This window comes from Sinocyclocheilus anshuiensis, unplaced genomic scaffold (genome assembly GCF_001515605.1).
Source record: "Sinocyclocheilus anshuiensis isolate Anshui unplaced genomic scaffold, SAMN03320099.WGS_v1.1 scaffold1568, whole genome shotgun sequence".
NCBI classification, from domain to species: domain Eukaryota; kingdom Metazoa; phylum Chordata; class Actinopteri; order Cypriniformes; family Cyprinidae; genus Sinocyclocheilus; species Sinocyclocheilus anshuiensis.
The window spans coordinates 4,658-16,227 of NW_015554307.1; the positions used below are offsets into that span (position 1 = coordinate 4,658).

At 33.5% G+C, this 11,570-nt stretch overlaps 1 protein-coding gene across 1 annotated transcript in view; it reads right to left on the reverse strand.

Annotated features, from left to right (window-relative positions):
* Nucleotides 1-743: 743 nt before the first annotated feature.
* The window catches only part of LOC107671357 (SH3 domain-containing kinase-binding protein 1-like), a 45,135-nt gene continuing 34,308 nt past the window's right edge, over nt 744-11,570 (reverse strand). The window contains exons 3-6 of the mRNA XM_016464256.1: nt 5,258-5,381; nt 3,441-3,547; nt 3,192-3,321; nt 744-1,105 (exon numbers count right to left, since the gene is read on the reverse strand). Of these exons, the coding sequence (XP_016319742.1) occupies nt 768-1,105; nt 3,192-3,321; nt 3,441-3,547; nt 5,258-5,381 (699 nt within the window). The 3' untranslated portion in view covers nt 744-767. The remainder of the gene's footprint in view (nt 1,106-3,191; nt 3,322-3,440; nt 3,548-5,257; nt 5,382-11,570) is intronic.

Genomic DNA, 11,570 nt, shown 5'->3' on the forward strand with positions numbered 1-11,570 from the left:
AGAAAAAAAAAGATATTACACCTGATTCAATTATTGCAGGAAATCAAGTTAAACACATTGCATTATGGATACAATAATTAGGGTAGTGCACACTGTTTTAAACCAATAAATATTTATTTTACATATTTATATTAATTATCTTTGAAAGGAATACTAGTTAAAAATGCAACTAAAAATTTATTTAAGAATAAAATGTTAAACTAAAATCAAGTGAATTTATGTCCCACAACATTATAATGTAGAGTATGAAAAATGGATATTTACTTTAATATTTGTTAAATATTACATTTAACAGTGTTAATAAATTATTTGTGCTTTTAAAGATTTACAAAAATAGGGGAAATTAGCATGCATAATTAATTATCCAAAATCAAGCGATACAGACAAGTTTAAAGAAATCAATAACTGATAATGTACCAAATTTGTGCATTCTTAAAGCAAATCACATGCATTTGGTACATACTGTATACTGCAGAAACAGTATGCATAGTATGCTACCTTGCTATTTCACACATAGCCACTGACTTCCTAACCACACTGACTCGCAACTCTGAGCAAGAACTCAAAAACAGACAGACACACACCAAATGCAAAGTTTCCACAATAACACAAAGCCAAAATAATCAATAAAATTATGTTTGAAAATGAAATGAAAGACATAAATTAAATGTGGGCCTAATAATGAGAGCTAATGATGGATAGAGAAAATGAGGAAATGAGCAAAGGGATGCATGCCGCTCTCAGTGGGACAGGAAGACGGGAAGGTTTTAATGAACAAGAGACTGTGGGGCCGAAGGCAGAGTAAACGCAGGGGACCAAGATAGAGACGGCCTGACTGTAATTACAGAGTTGTAAAACGCACATACAATTTGCTTCATTAAAATACAGGGACTCCAATAATACAAACTCACCTTTTCTCCCTCACCGTCCATGTCCAGGGATCGTGGGCGGAGTTTGATAGGCTGGTCTTTGAAGATGTCCCCGAAGCCGAACCCCCGAACCTTTTTGGGCTGAATCTCAGAGCTGGAGGACACACTGCCAGTATCAGACCGTAAACTACTGGAGTCGCCGCCATCACTCTCTGAGCCGGTGCTGTCCTTTATACCTGCAGATACACAAACAAGTTTCAAAGGAGGACTTGAGTATTTGCATACAGCCTTTGCATGCAGCATTCTTCACAGCTGAACTGTTAGAGTCCATCTGTCCTTGCCAAGAGTGCTGTTTAGGTCTGTCACAATAGTAAAAGCTCAGTAGGTCAGTGATAAATGATTGGGACCATTAGCATATTAATTTTAGCTGTGACATTGAAATTGACTTTGTGAAAATTTTCTGGTATTGGTATTATGGGTTCAAGGTAACAGCTTAAAAGAATATGGTAATTAACAGTAATTTATTTGAAAAATAATAATATAAATAATCAATAAATAAGTTCAAAATTCTGGGTTCAGTAAGATTTTTTTGAATGAAAGGAATACTTTTATTAAGCAAAGAAGCATTTAAATTATTAAGAGTAACAGTAAAGAGATTAATATTGAAAAGAAAATCAATTAAAAAAAAACACTGTTCTTTTGAAATTTCTATTAATCAGTGACTAAAAAAATCCTGTATGAAAAATGTATTAAAGTTAAAAGAATATTAAACACCACATCAGTTTTCAACATTACTACTAATAATAATTTATTCAGCATCAAATCAACATATTAGAATAATTTCAGATTCAGATTCAAAATTACAATTTTAAATTGTAAAAATATTTCAATAGTTGTATATGTAATAGTTTACTGTTTTTTACTGTATTTTTTATCAAATAAATGCACCTTTTGTGGGCATAAGAGAAATATTTCAAAAACTTAAAAAAACTTTTCGACCCCATACTATTCAAAAGCAGTGCAAATAAAATTAATTAAAACAAAAGTACAAAAAAAAAAAAATTTATTTGAAAAATAATAATATAAATAATCAATAAATAAGTTCAAAATTCTGGGTTCAGTAAGATTTTTTTGAATGAAAGGAATACTTTTATTAAGCAAAGAAGCATTTAAATGATTAAGAGTAACAGTAAAGAGATTAATATTGAAAAGAAAATCAATTAAAAAAAAAACACTGTTCTTTTGAAATTTCTATTAATCAGTGACTAAAAAAATCCTGTATGAAAAATGTATTAAAGTTAAAAGAATATTAAACACCACATCAGTTTTCAACATTACTACTAATAATAATTTATTCAGCATCAAATCAACATATTAGAATAATTTCAGATTCAGATTCAAAATTACAATTTTAAATTGTAAAAATATTTCAATAGTTGTATATGTAATAGTTTACTGTTTTTTACTGTATTTTTTATCAAATAAATGCACCTTTTGTGGGCATAAGAGAAATATTTCAAAAACTTAAAAAAACTTTTCGACCCCATACTATTCAAAAGCAGTGCAAATAAAATTAATTAAAACAAAAGTACAAAAAAAAAAAAATTACATTTATTAGGCTAGGGATTCTCAAACTTTTTTGTCAGCTGAACCCATTTGACCTAAAATACTTAGTTAAGTGCCTCCTGAGAATTTAAGTTAATGTTTCAATCATTTAAAAAACACATTTGCATGTTCACAGTTCTCTGTTGCTGGTTAATGGTCACATGCCATGCAACTAAACAAATAAAATATTTCATATTCTTTTAGCAAGTGTTTTGAATTGAACTGAATTGAATACTTGTAATTGCTTAAAAGCATGGGAGGAAGTGAATGGTTAAAGATGATTGGTTAGACGTGGCTGGTTATTTTGTACAGCTTATAAGTATCTGGATGCATTTCTTCCGTGTATTAAAAATGTTTCACCACTCATCCAAATGACTTCATCAGCCGTAGGGAGGAGGTGGAGATTCCCCCATACTTAACCTCATTTCACTCTGTAACATCACAAGACTCGCAAATTACTGTGGGAGTCGCTTGCCTAATGGTGTGAATCACGATGTCATATGCGACAGGATGAAACTTTCATGTTTCACCATCTGCCTGCTTGCTGCTTTACCACATCCACAAGACAATATGTCTTCAATAAATAGAAAAATATGCTCCAAAATAAATTCCATTCCATTTTTATCATGGCCTGGATGTCTGGAAATCTTCAGAGACATGTAGCTGGTAAGATGAGGAAGCAGTTTTAGTGGTCAAGTGAGTGCGGTGCAGACTGACTGGTTCGTGTGCTGCGTGTGTCGTCCTGTGGGGTCAGATCTTCAGCCTCGGCCAACAGTTCCTTGGTGAAGTTAGAGGGGAACATCCCAGATCTGCCATTGAGAAAGCCTTCCCACCATCCCTCCTCCACCTGAGCGAGCAAACACACACAGAAGTGGTTTTAAGCACTACAAATAAATTAGAGGTTCTTTGAAAAAAAGAAATAAATAAATAATTATAACGTGACTAGGATGGTCATGCAGTATTCACCTCTCCCAGAACCTCAATAACATCTCCGATCTTCAGTTCTAGCTCATCTTCATTCTGCGGAGTGTAGCTAAAGGCAGCTTTGCAACGCTTTTTTCTGATTGCCTCACCTGTTTATGTGAAATACACATAGATAAATAATGATAAATAATGTTTGTAATCTTTCAAAAAATTTGGGGTCAGTAAGATTTGCATTGTTTTTGAAAGAAGTCTTTTATGTTCACCAAGGCTGCATTTATTTGATCAAAATACAGTAAAAAGTAAAAACAGTAATATTGTCAAATATTTTTACCATTTAAAATAACTGTTTTCTATTTAAAATTGTAATTTTTAGCAGCCATTTCTGTCACACGATCCTTCAAAAATCATTTTAATCATTATCTAATCAAAAATCATTATCTATCTATCTATCTATCTATCTATCTATCTATCTATCTATCTATCTATCTATCTATCTATCTATCTATCAAAAAAACAGAGCAGCACTTACACATTCCAGCACTAGGTGTCGCTCTTCTCTTTAGTTTATGCTAACAATTAGCTACACAATTTGGTCCAAGACTTCTCACTAAACACACAGGCCTCTGTGGCTCATGACAACAAATAGCCTCTGACAACAGACACCCAAAGTTTCAGTTCTCCACAGAATGGAGAAATTGGGCAGCCCAGCTCTCACCTACCGATATTAAGTTCAAGTTCAAGTTCAACAAGTTCAAGTTGTGGGGACATACAGTGGAACGAAATGTCGTGCCTCACAGGACCATAATATCTTGATGACATAAAAGCACTGAGAATGCCTAAAGATTTCAATACTTTGGACATTTCAATACATTGGAGAAAACCAATGAGACGCACATATTTTGCCTCACATTGTCTTTGAAAGTGAACATCTCTATCTGCAAAACAAATTAAAGTCACATGAACCTACACTAGCGCTGTTGTCTGAAAATCAGGTGATATAAATTGAGGGCTGTAAACAGAGCTTGTGTTCCAGAAACCTGTTGAGTATCTGTCCCATTTAAAGTAAAACAGTGAAAAAGGTATCCGGCAGAGTTTTTTTTTAAATAAACATATCTCTGTGACCTTATTTATTTACTTAATTGTTTAATTAGGCAAGTAATATTAATTATTTAGCAATCATACTGAAAGTCATTATTTCTTCACATGATTACACAGTATCACTAAAAATGTATTCATTTTTATAAGATCAAAGTGTCCTATTGTTATGTTTTATCATTCTTTAATTGTGAATTTGTATTTAATTTAATTTGACAACATACCCACTTCAACTCAAATCTGACCAATTAAGAGGATTCACACACCAGCCCCAAAAAGACAATTTGTGAAGTTTCTGTAATTATCTGAGTTAGGGAAATTTAATAATGTTTAATTACGTACCATCACACTCAGGAAGTGGTAGGAGTAAATGGTTTCTGGTCTGAGAGTAATACTGTACTTACTCGCAAAGGCCCAATCTCTCACACACACACACACACACACACACACACACACACACACACACACACACACCCATCATGACCAGTCTGATTGACATATTCCGGACCTGTATGGGTGACTTGGCAAATTTAAGAAGGCTTGAGTGTCTTTACAAGAGTATTTTTTGATTGAACTCTCACTCTTTTCATCTGCCAGAAGCAAACCTGAGCCAGATCTCTGTTTAATTGAATCTTGGATCGACGGAAACTATAACCGCCCCCCAAATCCTGTCCTGTGAGACATGAGGGGATGTTTGTGTGGGTGTTTTGTGCTGAATAAGCACTGGACTACTTTTCGGATCAGGAACAGATCAGATACACTACCTTTCTTGGCGGGTCTGAGGCTGGGTTCTGATTTTGGGCTGGCGCTGCCATTGGACAGGTCTGATTTGGATCCGGCCAAGCTGGACTCCTTCTTCACCTCTTTTTTCGAGTCTTTCTTTATCTCCTAAAAATAGAAAAGGGGCATTTAATGCACAGAAACTCTAGAGGGAGCTCTAGTTCATTCTCATCCACTGTGTGTGTGTAAAACAGAGACAGACAGACAGAGAGGCGAGATGTAGGCCTTAGTGCAGCAAAGCAGAGAGGCGCTCATTTCCTGGATGGGCCGTACAGTGACTCAGAATCAACCTCTAACACACACACACACACACACACACACACACACACACACACACAGCTTTAAAACACTTCTCCATCTGTTTGTCCGTCTGTTAGCAGAAGTAGCAGTCTGTACTGCACTTCTCTCTCCCTCCACTAGAGCTGTTAAGGCTGCAAAAATGTGGCTGGTGATTAACTGTAATACAAATAATTGTGATTAATAATTTAATTGTCTATTTTGCTCATGTCCGTTTAATACACATGAAGTCGTCCACATTGAACTGGCTTTGTAAAAACGGCTTTGTAAAAACCATAGTTCTAATAATATTAAATATGAAAAAATATGAATATTAACATTTTAAATAATAATAGTAATAACAGCAATACTAAAATTATAAACTTTAAATAATATGTTCAATATTAGGTATATATTTTAGATAGAATATTAATTATATTTTTTATTACATGAATCATAAAATCATAAAATAAATAAAATAAAATTTCTTTGGAATCCAGCTCACCTGAATAATAAATGCCTCATTGTCATTATTTCCTTTGCGTAATAGTAATTTGCAACAATGTCTTAAATTTGTCACTTTTACAATGCATTTTACAGTAAAGCAATCTGGTTAAACCCATTGCATAGAGGCGGTTGACCTAGTTGATTTGTAATATGCTCCTCATTCCAAATCTGCAATAATGCACTCATCTTTTCTTGACTTAGCAACCTGTAATGGTCAAAAGGGTAAGTAATTATGCAGAAGTGAACCACAAATGAATTGCATTGTATTGTAATGAACAATATATACTGTATGCAAATCACACTGTGGACAGCAAACTGACCATTGCCTGATATGGTCTGGGGTTGTTTGGAGAGCTCATATAGTATAGTATAGAGTGTGCAATGATTGCTCATTTTCTCGTTCTGTTTATAGCGTGAATTTAAGGGATCTGTCTTTAAGACCTGTGCAAAGGTTAAGAGAACTGCAGAGATCTCGAGCATCTCTTGGCTCACACAAAGCTGTCATCCTTTCTCAATTTCCTGCATGTTATCTTTCTCTGCCCTCGCTGCAAGTTCTTTCTGCGTGTTTTACTCTCTCACTCACTCTGACATGGTTATTTATTTAGAGGAATAAGAACAGACTATCTGCTTGCTGGATGCTTCATTCTTGCAGATCAAGTTGTCAGTCTGCAGGTGGACAATATTTAAAACAGCAACATAAATCTCAACTGCATTTTCAGGAGTACAGCTTAAATATTTTAAATCTGACTCATGTCTACATTTATCTTTAGCCCTTATTAAAGACCCTATAATATGAAAAGAAATATATAATGTTAAATATATGCAATTCTTTTTTCCTGTGGTGACATGCTTCCAATTGAAACAGGAAGTTAAGGCAGAACATATTCAAGGGCTTGTCTTTTATTTTAAATAGTTTAATTTGTCCAACAATCCATAAGAGAAATGGCATTTTCAAGCCATTTGCAATTTTACAAAAGCAGATTTTGATTTTTAACATAAAAACAAGGTCTATGGTTAACATTACTTGTAGAACAAAATGTGACAGTCCTTTCAACAAAGATAATCAGTATTTTTGGGTCCATTTCTTATTAATTTTAAATATGTAATAGCTATAAGTGAATTTATCAACATTTAGAAGTGTATAAAAACATAGATGGCTTTAAAGCTATTAGATATCGACTACACACCATACATTTCCAATTTTGGATTCACATGGTCATGGTTTTTTCATGGTATTTCATACGTTTACAAAGTCCAAGAAATAAAAAAAAATGTTTTAAAAACGAATTAAAATGGGAAGACTTATCGTAACACACAAAACAGGAAGTGTCTCTCACACAGGAAAATGTGATTTTCTTTTCTGTGCAGAAATATTAAATTTAAAAGTTATCAGCCAGGGAATAAAATAAGCTTACAGTAGTTAGCTTTCTTTATGTCGACTGTGTGAGTGTGTGAGAGAGAGATAAACCGAAGGGGAGAGAGAGCGGTGAATAGTCTAGGCGTGAAACGAGAATGTAGCACTGAAAATGTGTGCATTCAGAAAGGATATTCAAGCATAATAATTGTGTGTTTCATCATGCATTTAACATCCGCTAAGCAGACCAATTACATGCACAAGAACTTTAATACAGACCACAAGATTCTCCTGATATTAGGCAATTTGATGTCAATGTTTTGTATAGTGAAGAAGTCATTAACAGGGATGCACATATGTTTTTCAGTCTGGTTCTCATGAAAGCATCTGGTGATTTGGTTTGGTGCTCACACTGCAAAGTGTGACCCATTAAATATAACTATAAAAATAAAATAATAATAGCAATTAATTGTATTATTGAACTCCTTTTTTTAATAAAATAATAAACAAAATAATAATTAAAATGTGTGAAAATACATTTATATTTTAAAATAAAAAAGTGAGTATTAAAAAATTATAATTTTATAGCACACTTAAATACAATACTAATATTTCCATTTCCATTTTCTTTCATTTCTTTATTACTTTGCTTTTTTTCTTCTTCTTTATTTTATCTGAATTTTCATCATTTTTAAACATAAAATCAGCAAGTTTTTTCTTTATTTTGGCAGGTTTCCGGCAAGCAAGTAGGATATACACTGCCGGTTTTAGCACTGCCAAGTGAAGCGTGTCATTGAATGAAATGTCAAAGTTTTGCATTTTACTCTGAAACCGGCAGGATATAGCCTAGATCTATGCCTTCAGTTCTAATAGAAATATCATACAATATTACAGTTAGTCGATCTAAAATAGTGACTGTGCATTAACAGCAACCAGGTCAGTATATAAATAAGCAGTCTGAACTTATTTACACAGTGAATTTTTTTTATTTTGGTCACGAATGTGCACCCGCGCAGCACTTATGTGCATCCCTGGTTATTAAAATATTTGCTCATCTACACCTAAATATGACACTTAAAATAGAACACAATCAGCAATTTTGGCCAGTTGTCTTGGAAGAGAAACAACAAACATTGCAATGCATATACTGTACTGCTAAAAGCTAATTTTGCTAACATTTAGAAATACACTAGTATATGTATTGGAATCAATGCTAAAGTCACAGCAAATTAAGAAAAAAATATAAGCTAAAGCAGCACACGGTGTGACTTAAAGCTTAGCTTAACTAAGCTAAAAAGAAGCTGTTTTTGCCTGGAAATATAGGAAATATAAGTAAGAGAGAATACTACTGGGAGGTAAAACCAATATATACACACTCAAACACACACATTTGCAGGGAAGCCAGGAGATAACCAGATAGATTGAAAGGACAGAGCACTTCATAGCAAATAAGAGTTGACCTTGAGCAGCATATCACACACTGGATCCTGTCAATGTCTGTATTGTGTTGCTTGTTGTGTGTGTGTGTGTGTGTGTGTGTGTGAGAACACATCTGTGTGTATCCCAGAAACATTCTTTCCAAGAAAAAACCCTGAAAACAAAATTCCATTCACTCTGCCATAACTGCCTTATCAAGTTATTTATGATGAAAAGAGCACACAGCAACCGACCTGCTGAAAAGATCAGAAGAATTTCATGCTAGCTCAAGCTGGCTTATGATGGTTCCTGCTGGTTTGGTGGACCAGTCTAGCTGGTGGACCAGAAAATAGATTTAACTTAACATTTAATTGAATGTGTCCATGCATGTCAACGTCAATCCCAATGAGCACAACAAAGAAGCTGAATGCAATCATTTCAGTCAAAACTCTGTCAAAAACAAAGTAAAGTTATTACAAGAGCATTTTACTATGTTTAGAGAAGGAAGTGTGTGTGTTGCAGGACATCTTGCCACTTTACAGTTAGTATTTAGCTTGTGGTTTGGAAACTTTGGTTATTTAAAACATTTTCAAAAATACACAGGTATGGTCTGTGTACTTTTGCATCCATTCCTTTTTCTTTTTTTTTTAAATCAGAAATAAAATGGGGAAGATGTGGTTTCTTCTTTAATGGTTTTAACACTGATGAACAGAGTAGGCAAATACAAACTAATTTTTATAATAAAAAATGCTTAATGTACTATTATTTTTAAAAAATGTTTATAATTAATAATTATTATTTATATATTTATAAATGCTAGTTTTATTTATTTTTCCTTAATGGTTATATAAGGTTAAGGTTAAATAAGCAGATACAAACAAATTTCCTTATACAAAATTCTTATTTCATTAAAAAACAAAAATTATACTTATAATAATGTATATAATAATGAAAATAATTTTTTAATGTATATAAATGTTTTTTTTTTTTTTCATCACTATACATCACCCTCTGGGTCTATTTATTGACATGTCTGGTAACCCATTACTTTAAGTAACCTTTGGCACAGACTGACTCGAGAATCGAAGGATTCTATACTTTTATGACCATAAAGCAGCTTATCTTTATAATTTTGCACAACTAAAAAAGATGCAAGACATTTTGACTGTGCATTTAATTTTTTGCATTTAATCAGCTGTTCCTGTATCTGAAAAGGAGAAATTTTTACCCTAAACTTGCCATTTGTAAACAATATAAAAAAAATTGTTATGTTTGTAGCACTCAAACACGTTGTGCTGGACGTCAAATTCCTGCTTCTTTTCCGATCCCGTACTGTCCTATATGAATAAAGACAAAAACACCATCCAAAATGATCGTGACTGTACGTTTATCTGTCTGTTATGCGTTTTATATTGTTTTCCATTGAGAAATTGCTAAGTTTAGAAATAGGAGTCGGGTTATGCACTTAAAATCTATAGCATGACTTGGCACTAAAATTAAACCATGAACATTGCATGCAAAACAAATTTCACAGCTATATTTACAACATTTTCACATTTTATATTTACGTTACAACAGCTATTTTTTGCACTCAATGTTTATCATACACTATTATATAATTTAATCTGACACTGTTTGAAGAACATTGGAAAATGATTTGATTATAAAAATAGTTGCAGGCCAGCATTAACTATACTGTTTGTTAGTGTGCTAAGTTCTCTGTCACTGTTAGCAGAGAGACAGTCCTATTGATTGATGTCATCTCCAGACTCCACATCTCACTAAGTCCTACTGTGTGCTTGGGATCGGCCCGTGCCAGCCATCAGCATGGAGCTGATGAACTCTGAAAACATCACAGTGTTTAGAAGCAAGCGTTACTGCAATTATTGTTCTTAGCGTAGAGTACCATCCCTGATAAAAGCTCAGTAATCAATCCTGAATTATGTTTTTGTGGTTGTCGTAGCTCCTCTCTAAAAGGTTGAATGGACTTTACCCAATGATTCAAACCACACTTGGTTTCGGTTAGAGAGTGGTAAACAAGTTACAACAAGGTAGATGTAGCTCCATCATCACCAACCTAATTAAAGCATAGACGGTGTAGCATATGTGTAATGGTCTACCTGTATACTTTATGGTGCCACTACCATGGAAACGTATTAAAGCCAGGCCCCTAGGGGCCAAAGTACAGCTGGAGATCACATAGTAGGTCCAACATTGAAACTTGAGCAAGAACAATGGTGAGGATCATACAGACACAAAAACACATTCGAGATGCATCACAATGGCGAACTAATCATCAAAAAAAAAAAAAAAAAGATTCTCTAGATTGTTAGAATTTGTTAACTTTTACATATGTAATATGTATATCAATTTGACATAGTCACCACTGATAAACTACTACTAAATATATTGTAGAAACTTAATTTTCTGTAAAGCTGCTTTTTGCAATGATTTGTATCGTGTAAAGCGCTATACAAATAAAGTTGAATTGAACTTTTTTTTTTATTTTTTATTTGGCAACCTGTAGAGATTTTGGACTGTCATCTCTATCATGGTTACACACTCATGTGATGTTGCTGTGCTGCGTGGTCGCAAAAAAATTATAATTTGCATAAAAAGCATGCGTTTTTGCTGTCGAGTATCCTCGTAAACACAGTAATTTAGGTCTTAATTGAAAGCAAACATAATTTAACAGTATATTGGATCCGGGAGGCTCTTAAAGTAACAGCAGTCTAATATTCCTG